Genomic DNA, 15,588 nt, shown 5'->3' on the forward strand with positions numbered 1-15,588 from the left:
CCTGGAGTGTTTTCTTCCCCGTCTGCTCCTCGAGGTAATCTCCTCTGTATCCCACAAGTGGGATGTAAACTTGCAGGAGCTGAGACCTCCTCAGGGTTCCACATCCACACCTGGCTCTTCTCCACTGGCCAGCGATGCGTTCACCAAACCCAACACTTCCTTGAATCCCTGACTTCCCAGTGGCAGGATGAAGCATAAACTCTGTCATTCTGGGAAGCCAGGGGGTGTGATTAAAGGCTCACACAGTTCCATGGAAGTCCAAGCTTCATGTTCAGTATTATTTTGTGGCAAAGACAACACCCAGAACAGCAGTATTGCTGTACTGGTCAACAAATACCTCAAAAACATCAAAAAATCTAACAGTACAAATCCTTCCTGCAGACAGCAACACCAAACGTGCAATTTTGAAGCCCTAAGTGCTGCCAAGTTGCACCTGCACTAGTTTCAGGGCCAAGAAGAGTCAGAAACATCTGCATTATTGTTCAAAAATTTAAAGAATCAGATGACAGAAACCATAAACATGGTTTAAACAAGATCACCAAAAAGGCTATTACAAGAACGATTACAAAAACTGAAAAGAAAAAAAAAAAAAGCTTTCTTGCCTAGTGCAAAGGGCCTGAACTGAAAGTGGCTCATGAAAACGAGAGAACCAAGATGGAGCAGTGCGTGGGCAAAAGCATCACTGAAGTGACTAGCACTGACTTATCAGCCACACTGTGAAACAAGCCACAGATTATCCCCATATTTTTCCTGGGTCAGTCTTTCTGAATTGCAACTGTCTTACTGGCATGGGACACCTAGACAGTGTGTTTTTCATATGTCAGGAGGAAGCTAAGGCTTTCATTTAGTCTAAACTCATGTTCTGCCGGCGTGAAGTTTTCTGTAAGAAAACTAAATTCTAAAAAAAAAATAACTCGTAAGGAAAAGTAGTCCACAAGCTCTACAGCTTTCACAAGCCCAACCCTGTTAGAGGCACGGGGTTTGAGTTACTTACCTGAAGGGAATGATAAGACGGGATGGAAGGAAGAGTCCAGCTCTTGCACATAATCCAGTATTCTAGATTCTGTTCTGTACTCACTGCTGATCAACGCTGAGGCTGGCACCATGCATGGTAATTGAGTTTTGTACGGACAGGAGGCATCTCTAGATGGCGAAGTCTGCATGGATGCACAGAAAGAAAGGTTAACTTCTCCTTTACTCACTTCTCTCAAACTGGACCAGAAGAAAAGAAAAAACTTAGAGTGACTCCTTGATGTGTGAATGGAAAAAAATATTCCTACAAACTTAGTCTAAACATGACTAACCCCACTTCTTATGAACTACGGTGCACAATACAAAGAATATAAAAATACCCTTTAATTAGGACCAGGAAACAGTTGTCAGGGTTTCCAGAGCAAAACGTAGCTGTTTCCAATCATTATTCTGATATGTCCTGTGACCAACCACCACCGCTTACAATGCCATTCCAGCACAATAGGCACAACATGGATGCACAAACAATACTAACACTGAACTACGCATAGGGGTCTCCTCAATTTATCCCTTTAGTATGATTCTTAGTAACTACATCTCTAGACAGCTTGTACATTTTAATGCAAGATACAACATTAAATATTTTGTGCATGCAGCATATTTACACAAAGCAAGAGGGCAAAGCCCTTGTCTTGTTATAACTTAAATGTCAGATAAGCAACAGAAACAAAAGATATAGAACAATAAACGCAGGAGAGGGACGCACTAACAATTCATTAATAGGTAGTAAGAGGAGTTACTACTAGGAGGAGAGCTGAGAAAGATCAATTTAGCTGCTTCTTTGCGAGGCTTGTTAGAGCACAGTGAGTTAAATGATGGGTTGCACAGAACTGGTGGGTGCAAAGTAGCAAGACAGTAAGGCAAAACGCAGGGTGAAAATGGGCAGAAATAAGTAGGAGGTGCACGCAATATGCTAAGCTCTCAAAGACAGAAGGAAAGAGTTGAACAAGGTACTACTAAGCAATAAGCAACTCAAGTCCATGCTTCAGAATATGCTACAAAACTACTACAGGGAAATAGTGCTGCTGATGCCACTTTCAGTCTTTCTGGATACTAGCGGTAGTAACCCCAAAGGTACTGACATTAAGGGCTTCCATTGCTATGCAGAAAATGAGGTTTTTGTTACTTTGCCAAATGCTGCAGAATCCTAAAATGGGGACAACTGAGGTACTTCGAGGTTCTCAGCCTAACACCATGCAAACAGCCACATCTATCATCTCCTGGAAAAGGATTTCAACTTAATAAACTGTAAGAATGGATTTAACAGTGGTTGTCTTGATTTTCTTATGACTTTTTATGGAATAAGAGGAAAACATCTAGCAGCTGCATCAGAGGAAAGACAATCAAACAAACATCACTTGTATTTCTAAGTACTTCTGCTTAAAGAAATCTCTTTAGCTGCCTCCTTCTGCCTGGGGTACTCCAGGCTGTATTCTAGAAGCATCACTCATCTGTTAGCGATGCAGTGCTTGTATCCACCACAGAAACAATCCCTCCCCTTGCTGAAATCAGTACTTCTGTCAGGTGGCATCAGGTTTTGCAACCCACGCTAAGCCTGAAAATATCCCATGAAAAATTCCCCTTTCTATTTCTTCCTTTCCCCATCAACAAACTGCAGGATCTCTTAAAATCACGGAAGCTGCCTGTTAGGATGTTGGAGCAGAGGAGACCCCTTGGTAGTGAGGGCTGTTTGTTTTATTTCCCAGTTTTCACAAACGAAAACTTTAACAGTCCCTGAGCCACCGTGATCTCCATACACACGTTTACACAGAAGCACTTTTGGCGTACTTTGGAAACAATTCTTCTCCAGCCCAGGACTCCTTCAAAACACTGTCTGTCATTTCCCGTGGCAGACATATGGCATGCTTCTTCTGTTAAACTTTAAATACCCACGAAGTGCTGGCATAGAAGCCAATATATAGCAAGCAGTAAGTGCTAAAGCAAACTTAATGTCTCCCATTATATGGACCATTAAGCTAAAGCCTGAAGAGCTTTTGCCTTCAATGCAATTTCAAAATTTTGCTTTTCAAAATTGCACAAAAAGCTGTTTCCAGAGATATTTTTTAGAAATGAACCAGTTTCCTGAATGTCCACTAAATTGCTACTGCACTCCCTCTGCCTCGTTTTTTTCAAAAATGAATCCACAGTACAGTAAATAATTTAAAAAAAATAAATCCCCAAATGGTAATCAGTAAAATTACCTAGAAAAGACATAGATAAGACCAACACATGCTGACAGCCAGTCCCTTAGTCCTGACTTGCTTTAATGCACTTCATTTGCGAACACGTTTACAATACAGCTTAAAGCTAAGCCTGCTGAAAAACATGCATAAAATGGTCAAATAACCTCCACAGTCTATTTTGAAATAGTAATGAAATCAAATTGCCAACATTGGCAAGTGCCCAATTCTTTTCCTCATCTTCTCTGTGGTTGGAGTTTCCAATGCTTATGCCTGAGTTTGTGCATTATTTCCTTCAATGCTCTGGCATCAACACCTAAATAATTCCATCTTTCATTAAGTCAGTCCATAATTCAAAAGAAAATAAGGACTTATATAGTAACGAGCAATTTTAGTTAAACCCTCTGAAGTTACTAGAAAAAAGCTTAAAAAAAAAAAAAGGCCTGGCAGTGTCTGTGTTCCCAGTTACTAGATCTGGTTTAAATTTCTAATGCAGTAGTTTTCCACTGGAAAACGCTGAATTAGTGAAATCACGATGTTCGTCAGGAATGTTGATTTAATCAACTCTTGATGAAACAATTTGTGAAGCCCTTCATTCTGGAATGGAAGCATGCTGCTCAAAGAAAGCACTTCAACCTTAATGAAATAAAACTGAAGAACTCGTTATTGGAGAACAAAACTCTCCCCCCTTCCAATTCAGCATCAGAGTCTACAGCTTGACTTTTACAGCCGTTAGTTACTGATTTTGCAATACATCAAAAAAAGAAACCCCAAACCAACCAACCAAAAACATACCCCACCAACCACCAAAAACAACTGAACAAAACAACCCCACTAACACAGACACTCAGCCACAGAAAAGACAAGTGGTTTCATGAAAACCGAGGCACTGAGCTCTCAGAAGACAGGTGTCTACAAGCCTGGCTACAATGCCAACCTTCCCTTCAGAAGGCAAGAAAGATATTACTCAACGCGTATCATTTTTCTCCTGATATACAATACCTTACGCATCTACTGAAACATTTTTCTTCAGCACTGCAATACAAAACCTCATGCTTCCTAAGTGTAAGTAGATATGAAGAATAGCATTACATTTGGTTAATTCTATTATGGAGAAGAAAATATGCTGTACTTATGAGGAAATTAGAAGTGTGTGACCTTTAAATCCTAAGCTAAAATAGTAGCTCTGTTTTAAACTTCCTAAGGAGTGGTATCACCAACAGAATCTAATTTTCCAGAATATTATGAATTTTAATCTTCTTGGACTTTTTTTTTCTTAGTACTGTCTTACTGGGTCACAGACAATGCAGTGAGCAATTAATTTTGATATTCAAAACAATTTTTGCACTTGCTTGTGATAAATTGATGCATTAGCCAAAGCACGATGGGGTCACGCCATTATTCTAGAAAGATCAGAAAGCCTAGCAGCGCCAGCCAACCATCATCCTGCAGTGAGAAAAGAGTTTGTGAAGTGTGCCACAACTGAAAAGAAAAATGTTTTGTGCTCCCAGTTGAGACTTCTGAATACTCACCTCATGGTTTCAGCTACTGATTACTGAAACTCAGGCACGTTTCCAAAAACGGTATAAGTGTAACAGTACAAGAGAGCCCCAGTTCAATTACACCAATGTGTATGAATCCACTAAGTTAATTAAGTCAGCTCGAATACACTCTGCTGAATACCTGTCACGTCTGCTTTTGATTACTCTTATAAGCCTGAAAATGTATTTATTCTCCCCACACACACACACACAACTTTACAGCAATATCAAAGAGGAGCTACCTCCATAAATATTAAAGGCTGTTCTTCAGTAAAAGAGCAGCCAACTGCATTGCAGAGGCTTACCTGTCGGACAGGAGAGAACCACCATATGGACGGCTGATGACCCCTCTCTGAACAAACACACTACTCACTTTTAATCCTCTAGCAGTGCTACGTGTAACTCAAACCAACAGAGCACCGTGTTACCCACTTGCTTCTGTGCTTTAGCACCCACCTTAGAGGCCAGTCCACTTCTCCATGGCCTCCCTCTTCCATACACAACGAACTGCTCTGAGCAGAGGTATGTCCCACTGGCAGAACATGCACTTAAGTGACATTTCTTATTTCATATGCTAACCCTCTGGGGCTCCCTAGAGAGAGCTTAACAAAAGAATACCTTTAGGAAACACACAACATGGGGATAGTGAAAGGTAACTCTGAAAGCCCCAAAGACTTCCTCCCTTACCAACTTGTGGTGCGGGGGGAAGATGGGCGAAGCATCTCAGACAGCCCTACACGGGAAGGTGCCTAACAGATGGTGCCAGAGATGCACGATGCGTTGCAGAGCCTCCCTGCCAGCTCCGGTTTCTATAGATGACCTTTCCCATGCACTTGCCTGCCATCTATACATAGGTGCAGCAGGTGCAGCAGAGCGAGCTGCCCTAGGATGTACAACAGTCAGTCTGCCTCTGGCCCCGCTGAAGCTGTCAGTAAGGCAGAGCCTGTGGCAGAGGTTAGTTTTTCCAGGGAGAGAACTGAAAGAAACTGACTTTCATAAAGCCTAGTGACAACTTACTCAGCATCCAGCCCGTCTCAAATTCAGATCTTTGGTCAGTGTCATAAAAGAACTGGTAGCTTGTACCTTTCTCACAGACCACCCACCCCTCACAAGTACAAATGTAGTTTGGTTTCCTTAATCCAGTTTTAAGCCAATGGGAGATGGATTTCCATCTGCTCTGTGGACATGTATGCTGTCTTCAACATTCTGAAACAAAACCCTTTTGTTGAAGAAGCAAATCAATTGAAAAAATTCAAAGTTAGTGATTAATCTTTGACCAATCACATAAATCCAAAGAAGGAAAGATATTTTAACCCATGTAGATATGTTTTGTAAAAATGCCATATAGACATTAAGAGTAGATGTAATCAGTAGAACACTCAAACATTTTAATAAGCTAAAGTTGCAACACTGTGAAAAGAACACTTCGAGTTTTTTGTTCTAGAAAAGCGAATTTACAGATTGACTGGCTTAACATAAACCTTACCAAGAGGGATTTAGTTCTACTCATATCACAGCATTACAAAGCAAAAGGTGTTCTCCCCTCCTTCCTCCTCAATAGATAAGTCTTATCATACATTCAGAATAGTTGAATGCATAGAAATACCTTTTTTTTCCAGATGAGTTGTTTTTTCTCCTGATTTTACATATAGGTGAGTTTCTTTTTAAAGCTTCCAGAGTTAGAACAGTAACTTTATCAACTATTACTTTCACTTACAAACTTGGTAAACCAGAACCAATGGATTCTACCCCGAGACCAGAAGACTGACACATCCACAGAGGCACTCCACCACTTTCACTAATGCCGGGTGCATCCTCTTCTTGAAAACAGTTTGCAGGAGACTTGGCAAGACAGCACCACTCCTTGTACTCACAGCTTGAGAATCCAGCAGTGCCAGTGTGCTATGCAGAAGCGGGTGGTGGAGACAAAACCTAGCGACACATCGAGGGGAATGACAACCAGTAGGCTTCTTTCAGTGCAACTATGGGGAAATGGCTGCTTCTCTGCCTGAGGGCAGAATTGCTGGCTGGCTACTGAATGGTACGTTAGATAGTTACTATCAGTGCCTTTTTTTTTTTTTTTCCTGATTTGCAGACTGAGTGAGCTAGAGAAACCATCAACTGATAACAGCCACAAAGAACTCACCTGTATCTCCTCAATCTCCTTAAAAGCAAATAAACCACAACATGGGACAATCTGGCAGGGGAAATGGGATGGTATTCTAGGAAGCAGGTTGATAAAACTCTCATCCCCAGACAGGCGTACGCCTGGCAGAAAAGAGGGTCCAGCTTCCACAGTATGTTTAGTACCCTGGGAAGCTGCCCGCCTGCACACATGCCCTGTCCCATATTCTCCCTTCCTGTGATTTTTGGTGCTTGCTACAGACCACTTGTAGATAGCACATGCTCAGCAATTAAGGAAAAGGCTCTGCATGCTAGTTATCATACAGATTATACATATATATAAAATACATATACTAACAAGACTTGGTCACAGATCCTTATGCATTTATCAAGTGACATCTACAAAAAGTATCACTAGCACTAAGTATGCACTGGGAAAGCAATGGGATGCAAAAATCATAGAACTGGTGTGAGAAGCAGATTAAAAGATGAAACCCAAATACTTCCCCCCCCCCCCCCCCGATTTTGAGCCTTCTGAATAAGCACTCACTTTTTTATTTTTATTTTTTGAGACTAGCAGGAATATTTTTTTAAGCCACTAAATGAAAGCAGATATTCTTATGCTCTCACTGAACTCCGGATTGAGACTGAAGAGAAAAACATAGCAATACTCAACCGCAAGAGATGGCAACATTATACCAATTGTTTGCTCATGGTATCTAAAATGCAAGCTTTTGCACCTCAGCTCCTGACTTTCAAGGTGTTGGCACCTCTGCAAATTTAAATTGCAGTTTTCCCCACATGTGCCTCAGTCCACACAACCATGCCTTCCTCCAGCAGGTGGAGATACAGAATACAATGAGAATTTTCTGATTTAAAAAAAAAAAAAAAAAACATGCTCCAGAACCCCGCAAAAACTTGAGAGGACCAAATTTGATAGTAGGCAGATCTCACTCCTCTTTGGCCTATTACCTTTAGGCATCTCTGTATAATGTTTTAACTACCTAGCCCCAGTGACACCTCTTGGTGAAGCAACACTTAACCAAAAGAGGTGAAACTAACGTAACATCCTAGCTAATGACACGAAAAACTAACAAAATGACCTGGGCAAAACAAATTCCTTGTTACAACAAAAAAACAACAGCAAAACACAAACCCTGCAACAAGGCACACAGATGAAATACATTCTAGTAAACACTAGGACATGTGAGCTAAGCAAAGACCTCGCTGAGACTACCAGAGTAGTAGTAACACTTGTTGGCCGCTGTTAAATAAATTTTATAGAGCTTTTGAAATCTCAAAGATAAATTCAGTTCCTCCAAGTTTAGGCAAAAAATAGCCAGAGATACTCCAGGTCCCTGCTGCAGGAAAAGTATTTGTGGGAGCACCCAGACATTGGAGAATCCACAGTGGGTGCGGGTGGAAATGTTATAAATATAAAGTTATAAATGCCACAAACACCAGGAAAAGATTCAATTGCAGCTCAGTGCTTCAAATGAAGACATCTCAGGACTCCAGCCCCCGTTCAGGAGCACGTGTCCCTCCTACTAGAGCATGCCTGCAGCTGCTCCATAGTTTTACCTCGCATGCAAGTTCTTAACACTCATTGAAAACTCAGGCTGAAGAAATCATCACTACAATCACGTCCTCTACTCCAAAACAAACCGTAGTTCCAGGGTTCACTGTGCAAGGGGATTGTTCTGAGTGGCTTGTGCACTGACTCGCAACCCAGAGATGGCCTAAGTTCTTACTGAGATATTTAGATAATGAAAGAAGAGAGATGCAAAACAGATTCCACGGCCAAAAAATGACAAACAGATTGTCTGGGGTACTTACTCATTCTGAATTAGTGGACAAGCGAATCTGGACCCAAAGGATGTTTTAAGTTCCTGAGGATACTGGATGGTGACGGATAAGGCAAACACCCCGCATCCTGTTTTATTTATCCCACTGCAGCCTAGCTATCTTGTTCATCTGGCAGGTCTTCTGCACTTCCAGGGCAATTTCAAGGATTCATCTAGTTTTGCACTGCTTCTTGCATGAGTTCTTTGCTTTCTTGTAGACAGTATAACCATTACCTAAAATACTGGAGTAGGGCAAGGTATACTCTTCTTCAGAAGAGAAATACATCAAAGCAGAGGACAATGCAGGGCATCTCTCAGCAAGCACTGGGAGGCTACTAGGTCACTGAAGACTCAAACTTTTGACAGCATTGCAAATGTATGCAGCATGGCAGCAGATAGAGAAAAAATGTGGCTCTCTTCCAAGTGACCTTATGAACTGGCAGATGGGATAGCAGCTCACAGTTTCATACTTTCCTTTTCCTAACATGGATGTTGGGGGTTGCACAGGGAAAACAAGCTTCCCAAAAGAATTTGAAAAGATGCGAAGGACAACGCTCTGAATGCCATTCAATAAACAAAAGGGCATATAGTCGGTCATCTGCCCTCCTGAAAAAACAAATTCCTCAAAGCTATGCCAGCATTTCTTACATCCTACGCACGGGAAGTCTGCATTTGCTGTGATTCCTCTAGTAGTCCTCATTTGCTCAGATTGCATCGTCCATCAGCACCGCCAGGCACTCGCTGGCTGTGTGAACCAGAAGCTGGCAGAGGAGCTGCAGCGTTCAGAAGATCCCATCTTTTCCTTCAGACTTTGGCAAGCTGCTCTCTGTTAACTCCATCACTGCTGCAGGGAGGTAGCAGCAAGTCTACTCTAGCTGCAGCGTGCTTTCAGGCCAATGTCCTTAAAGAAAGGGGGATCCTCACAAACCATGGTACCATGGGCTATAAAAATATTTAAAACTCAAAGAAATGAGGGGGAACCACCTGCCAGAGGCAGCACAGTAACATTACATTAAAAATCCAACTGTTTTCCATGTTGCTAAGGAATAACTAATTTTTCTATGAAAGGCCAGAGGAAATTTGCTGGATTACTAATTGGAAAATAAATGCATTTTCTAAGAAAAATAGGTATCAGTCCCAGAGGCCACTCCACATTTTGCATCCTTACCCTTAGACATCTGCCTAATCTACAGCTCAGCCTGGGCTGATATCCAGTGTTCTTCCATTTCAAGCTGAGCAATCTCATCAACAGCTGGGTGACCAAGCGTAGCGAGTGCACGAGTCAGACAGTGCCAGTGCCTGTTAGAATCAAACTTCTTGAATGAAACTGTACACTGTTGATGGCTCTTAACTCTTAAGACTTGATAAGCATTCAGGTTTGATTGTCAGAACATGCTGAAATTGTCTACTTCAATTTTATCACTTACTTCCCCAGCAGGATCTCTGTTTTTAACCAACACTGTATGCGCCTCTGTTAAATCTTTACCTCAATTTTGAAAACTTTAATTGAGTTTGGCACTTGCATCAAGCCTGAAGCTGACAGCTTGATTGCTGCCACCACCTCTTATTTTCTCCAGGAACATGAGCAGAATCCCTCTGTAGCACACAACACAGCTCTCCATGCAGCCCCTTGGTTAACTCCCCAGGTAGAAACCACAGCATAACCACAGATTTCTGAGCTGAGTGCTGCGGTAAGCATTAACTCATCATCACAACACATACAGTCAACCATCTATTGCTAAGGCTAGCAACGATTTTACAAACCCTTCCAAGCAAGTACCTGATTGTAAAATAGAAGATACATTTGACCTGCAGTCTTGGTGCACACGTTTCCAGCAGCTATCAATGGCATCCAAGATATGTGGCCTTCAAACACCCTGAAGATGCTGAGATTCAGCGTCAATAAAGAGATCACTAGGCAAGAGATGCAAATGAACAGATCTCTCCCCTTCACCCGTGAGATCCATTACTAAAACTCAACAATGATAAGACTGTGTTTTAGGTATTTGGAAAGCAGCCTAGAGATTCCAAACCAATTTGATTTGGGATCACATCACTGCAGAAGAAATATAAAAACACTTCATATGCCTTAAAATTCCAGGAATTTAGACTGGAATTCCTTTAACATGGAGGACATTTTTGCTTCCATTTCACTAATGCTAAAGGCTCCTCTGTGGGAAGAATGGGAATGCTTATTTTTTTTTTAGAGGGAGAGTGGGAGTGGTCATTTTTAAAAGGAAGGCAGCAAGAGATTATGTTCATCGAGCTCTGGGAGGCCTCTCTGACACAGCATTCCCTGCACAGGTCTTTACCACACCATCTTTGGCCATCTCTGTGCTTTCAGTACAGAGACATGAGGTGGCTTAGACCACAGAAACCCAGCACTAGAAATGTAAAAAGCATGGAGCAGACGCACAGTTACCCAGCTCCAATATTTGAAGCCTTAACTGATAACATAAAACACGCCTGCTGATTGCAGTCGTGGTAAACTACTGAGCACCCAAAGCAGCTCAGCTCTCCAGCTGGTTGAAGATAAAGACAAACTCTGCTTTGTGCTCCCACTGCTGGTCTGCAGAAATGAAGTTTCTATTCACAAGCTTCTACTGCTATTTTCTGGACTGTAGTTGCTCTAGACCAGCTTTTAAAAGACAGAGACACATAAGTGGCAATTGTAGAAACTTCTGCCTGCATGCCTAGGTGTGTATTTGAGATTTTTGAACCTGCAGGATGCAGGCTTCCAAAAGAGCTTGCTATTTAGAAGCTGCATCTGGAACGGAAACCCAGCATGTTTAAGGAGAAGGGAAGGTCCTGGAGTCTCCTGCTGAGGAGCAACAAGAAGCACTGGTCAGGCCTCGGCCTGGGATCGAGGCCTCTAAGCTCTTTATCAGGACATGGACTGGACTGAATGGGAAACAAGCCCAGGTCAGCAACAGTCTCCTTGGCTAATGCAAGAGGAGATGCCTAAGTGACTAGGAGCTATAGCTCCCAAACTGTAACCCCCACTGTCAACCCTCCAGGCAGACTGCCAAGTCTTTATGCCCCACGGCCAGGAAGCTGGGAAGTCAAGCTAATAAGAAACCAGACAGCTTTTCGAAAAAAATTCTTGCTTTCTGCTCGTCTTTAGCTAAAACTAGGACACTTACTGCAATTTTGTAGAGCGTGCTGAATCAGCACACTCACACAGAACATCCTTGCGGGGAAAATTTCTCCCCCCAGACCATTGGTACACTTTGTATTTTCTAGATAGTTAACAGGAGACATGAAGATTTCTGTCACTGTAATGCTGTTTCTAAAAGGCAAAGTAATCAAGAAATTAAAATCACTTGGGACTAACACTGCTCTAAAGAATGAGTTCATACTGTCTCTGCTCCCAAATTAGCTACTATTGCTTTAAGTGCCACAGCTACATTCATTATACATTCCTAACAGCAATATGCTATTAATATCAGCTATGAACAGATACGCCTTGTCTTGCACTACAGTTTTTTTTCCCATTTTAAAGTATTAATATCTTTGTAATGCAGAAAATTTTAGGAGTTTTAAAGCACTCATAAAAAGTCATGAAAGAGGCAATGTAGCTAATCAAGAACAGTAAAAACGGAAACGAGATTAAGATATTGCAATTTAATTTCCTAGAAAATAATGTGCCACCAGCTGTGTAAACTTTCTTGTAGTTAAACCAAATACTCTGAAAACAAGCAGGCAGCTGATTTACACCATAGCATGTTTCCTCAGCAGTCAAGCCTACCAAAGAAGCTCTTGAGCTGTCCTTAGACTGTACAAAGACTTTACAGATAGCCATGCAACAAATTGGTTTAAAAAGCAGGATTCTGCAAGATCTTTAATTTTTATGTTTGACTCATTAACTCTGAGCTCCTGCTGACACAGCCAGTACTCCCACCACACACACTATATGCTCCCCGAACGTAACAAATAACCAACACAGCATGCACTATGCTTCTGACATACCAGACAGACACACACTGACTCTAGCAGCCGGATTCTTTGGTTTTGTCTCCTGGAGAGAGAGGCAAGGGCCTACCTGCTGATTCCAGTAACAGGCACCACGCATTCTGTAGAGTTTTCTCTTCTGGAAACTGTGTAGTGGCCTCGTTCGGGCAGATGTGCTGACATTGGTTACAGAGAGAGATCTTAGTCTTGTCCTGTCTCTTCTTCTTTTCTTGATGTGCTGATGATCAAGCAACCAGCTGCTCGAAGAGGATACTTCTCTGTTGTCTGAAGCTCTGCAATTTCATAATTAATAAGGGAGGAAAACCATAAAGTTAAATACGCTCCATGTACACAGGTCAAGATTTCAAGCTCTGATTAGCATTAGCCATCTAATTTTAAGACATACTGAAGTGTTTTAGTTTACTGTTTCAGGAAACCATGTACGTGCTTTGTTTGCTCTTTGATTAATTCTGTGTTACGTTACAAAAGGAAGTTTATCATTCTTGCTCACTTTTCTGGTCGCAGAAGCCAATGTTGAAATAAAGTTAAAATTTTGAGCATGTAACAGTTCTTGGGTTTTCCAAATCAAGAATTCTCTCCGACACTTCTAATACCTATGAACGTTAAATTACAATTAATAATTCCCTATAAACTTACATTCCACTCAAAGCAACAGTCATGCTAACATAAAGAAGACCTAGAGTCCTGCCAGAATACTTTCAGCTTGTGTAGTTTTGCTCAAGGACTGAAGCTTTACTAATGTCTTACAAACCAGAGTCCATTCCTGTAGGGGCTGCAACTCACTGTGAAACTTTTGTATCAGAATCAGGAATTCTGCACGTTTACTTTGTCCAACACAAGGCCATTAAACCTCACTTTCAGGGAAATGATGGGAACTGCCTTGCTTGGGAAAGGTATTTGACACTTCCTTTAAGAATTATTACAGTGAAGCCACTAAGAACAATCAAATTGCATCAGCCTGTTTATCTATTCACTCATTATCACCAAACAGTACCTACCTCATACATAACCTCAAAGAGATAAGATGACAGCAGCAAATCTGGCTGGAGAAAAGAGTAATAACTGCTGGAGTAGCATGCGGGACTGAGCGAGGGCTATTACAACCATATGGTATTTTTTTTATTTTCACTTTTATTATATACAGAATGTATATAATAATATTTATTATACAGAACATGAGCAAAAAAGCCATGTGCCAGCACAGGGCCAAGAACAGTAACAACTGCCTTCGTTTAACACACCTGGATCACTCTCACCTAACTGCAGCCTGCCTGCTCATCCGAACAAGGTAGGCTACAAGGTGAGAATTCAAAATACCCTCCATTTGGGTAGGAATGATTCAATGGGAAGAATGCGCTTCTCTTTTATACGTGTCCCAATTTTATTTTGTTGCTGTAGCAACACCTGCCTGCAAAGAAAACGACTTACTGCGAAAAACACTCAAGCGTGCATTTGTTTTTTATGATACTGAAGACCTGGACTACAACTCTGAACTACCCGAGAAGTGCAAGTACACAGGATATTTCAGCCTTGGTTCCTAACATGTCATCTATCTGCACCAAGCATTATTTTCTCTGAACCAATGATTATTTTCTCTCAGGAACTTCATCTGGCAAGATACAGATTCATTAAAAAACTTAATACAATCTGAAAATGAATTTATTATGAGGCCATTTATCAATCTTTTTTGACAAGTAACTATCTGCTAATAGAACATTTTATTAAACAGAAGCACTTGCTATGAAAGCTTGATTAAACACTGTCCCACGTTGTACTGGTGTGGTAATAATGCTTGATTGGCTTGAATTTGAACCAGCCTTTTAATATATCAAAACCATCCCAGCAAGCAACACACACTCAATGAAAAAATGTGCTAATCAAAAGAAGAAGGGTGTAATTTATTTAGAGGGACATGTTAAGTGCCAAGAAACAGCCCAAAATACTGAAGCATGACATTCTCAATGCTAATGCTGAACTTCTAAGGCTTGAGAAAGAAATTAAATATTTAAAGTCCACGCAAAAGTTTCCTTAAAATACTTTCTCAGAATTCTCAAAACCCGATTTCTCTCTCATTACCTCCCTTCATGTCAGACAGTGTCAAGACCAATTTCTGGACTTACACTACCTCCCTGTTATGTACAAGACAACTTGGACAAGAATATTAGCACAAAAAGCTCCAAAATCTCACTCCTCAATTTCTGCAATCCCTGCCTTTGTTCTGGTGGTCTGCCTAGGTCTTTGATAATCTCTCTGCAATACTTCCAGCTGCTCTATTTACCCTCCTGTGCCTTCCAGGAATGTTCAGCTCCATTTTCAGAGCAAGCAGAATTGTCAGTTCTGTAGCTTGCAGCTCCAATACACAGCAGTATGGTTTTCCTGCCCCTGGTGCAAATAGGCTTCCCAGTCAAGGCTGAAGTTATCTGTTTATTTAGATCTTAATTGAGGATGGTTTTCAAAACAAGATTCTACAGAAGAACAGAGGCAAACTATCCCCACATGTAAAATTCACGAGTTTGCTGAAGCACTCCTTTCAAAGCTTGCAGGTTGGCTTTTCTGGCACTAGCGTAGGTGAAGAGCAAGACCTTACAGACACACATACGCACCAGAAGCCACAGAACAGACTATCTGTTCTCAACTAAGGAATTTTTTCTCTCCTCTCTCCTGCTAAGAAAGTGGTTTTCACTAGCTTAAGGAACTGCTGCTACAAACATTTAACTTCATACAATGCTCCTGGCTGATACTGGGATCCAGATTCAACTGACGGAAGAAAAGCTACATGGAAAAAGGAAGCCACTAATGGAATTAGACCTTGACAAATGGCAGTTCAAGGTTACCCGCATTTAATCAACCAGAAGGTGCACGCATGCATCACCAATTCCAGGGGGAACAGCCCAA

At 41.4% G+C, this 15,588-nt stretch overlaps 1 protein-coding gene across 23 annotated transcripts in view; it reads right to left on the minus strand.

Moving 5' to 3' along the window:
* KANSL1L (KAT8 regulatory NSL complex subunit 1 like) overlaps positions 1-15,588 on the minus strand; it is a 63,395-nt gene that overhangs the window by 18,401 nt on the left and 29,406 nt on the right. For all 23 annotated transcript variants that reach the window (XR_007708457.1, XR_007708458.1, XR_007708456.1 and 20 more), the window contains 2 exons: positions 12,764-12,965; positions 995-1,157 (listed from right to left, as the gene is read on the minus strand). Coding sequence is in view for 11 of the 23 variants with exons in the window: in XM_050711431.1 (XP_050567388.1) it covers positions 995-1,157; positions 12,764-12,965 (365 nt within the window). In the remaining 12 variants the exon portion in view is untranslated. The remainder of the gene's footprint in view (positions 1-994; positions 1,158-12,763; positions 12,966-15,588) is intronic.

This window comes from Cygnus atratus, chromosome 6 (assembly GCF_013377495.2).
Source record: "Cygnus atratus isolate AKBS03 ecotype Queensland, Australia chromosome 6, CAtr_DNAZoo_HiC_assembly, whole genome shotgun sequence".
Lineage (NCBI taxonomy): Eukaryota > Metazoa > Chordata > Aves > Anseriformes > Anatidae > Cygnus > Cygnus atratus.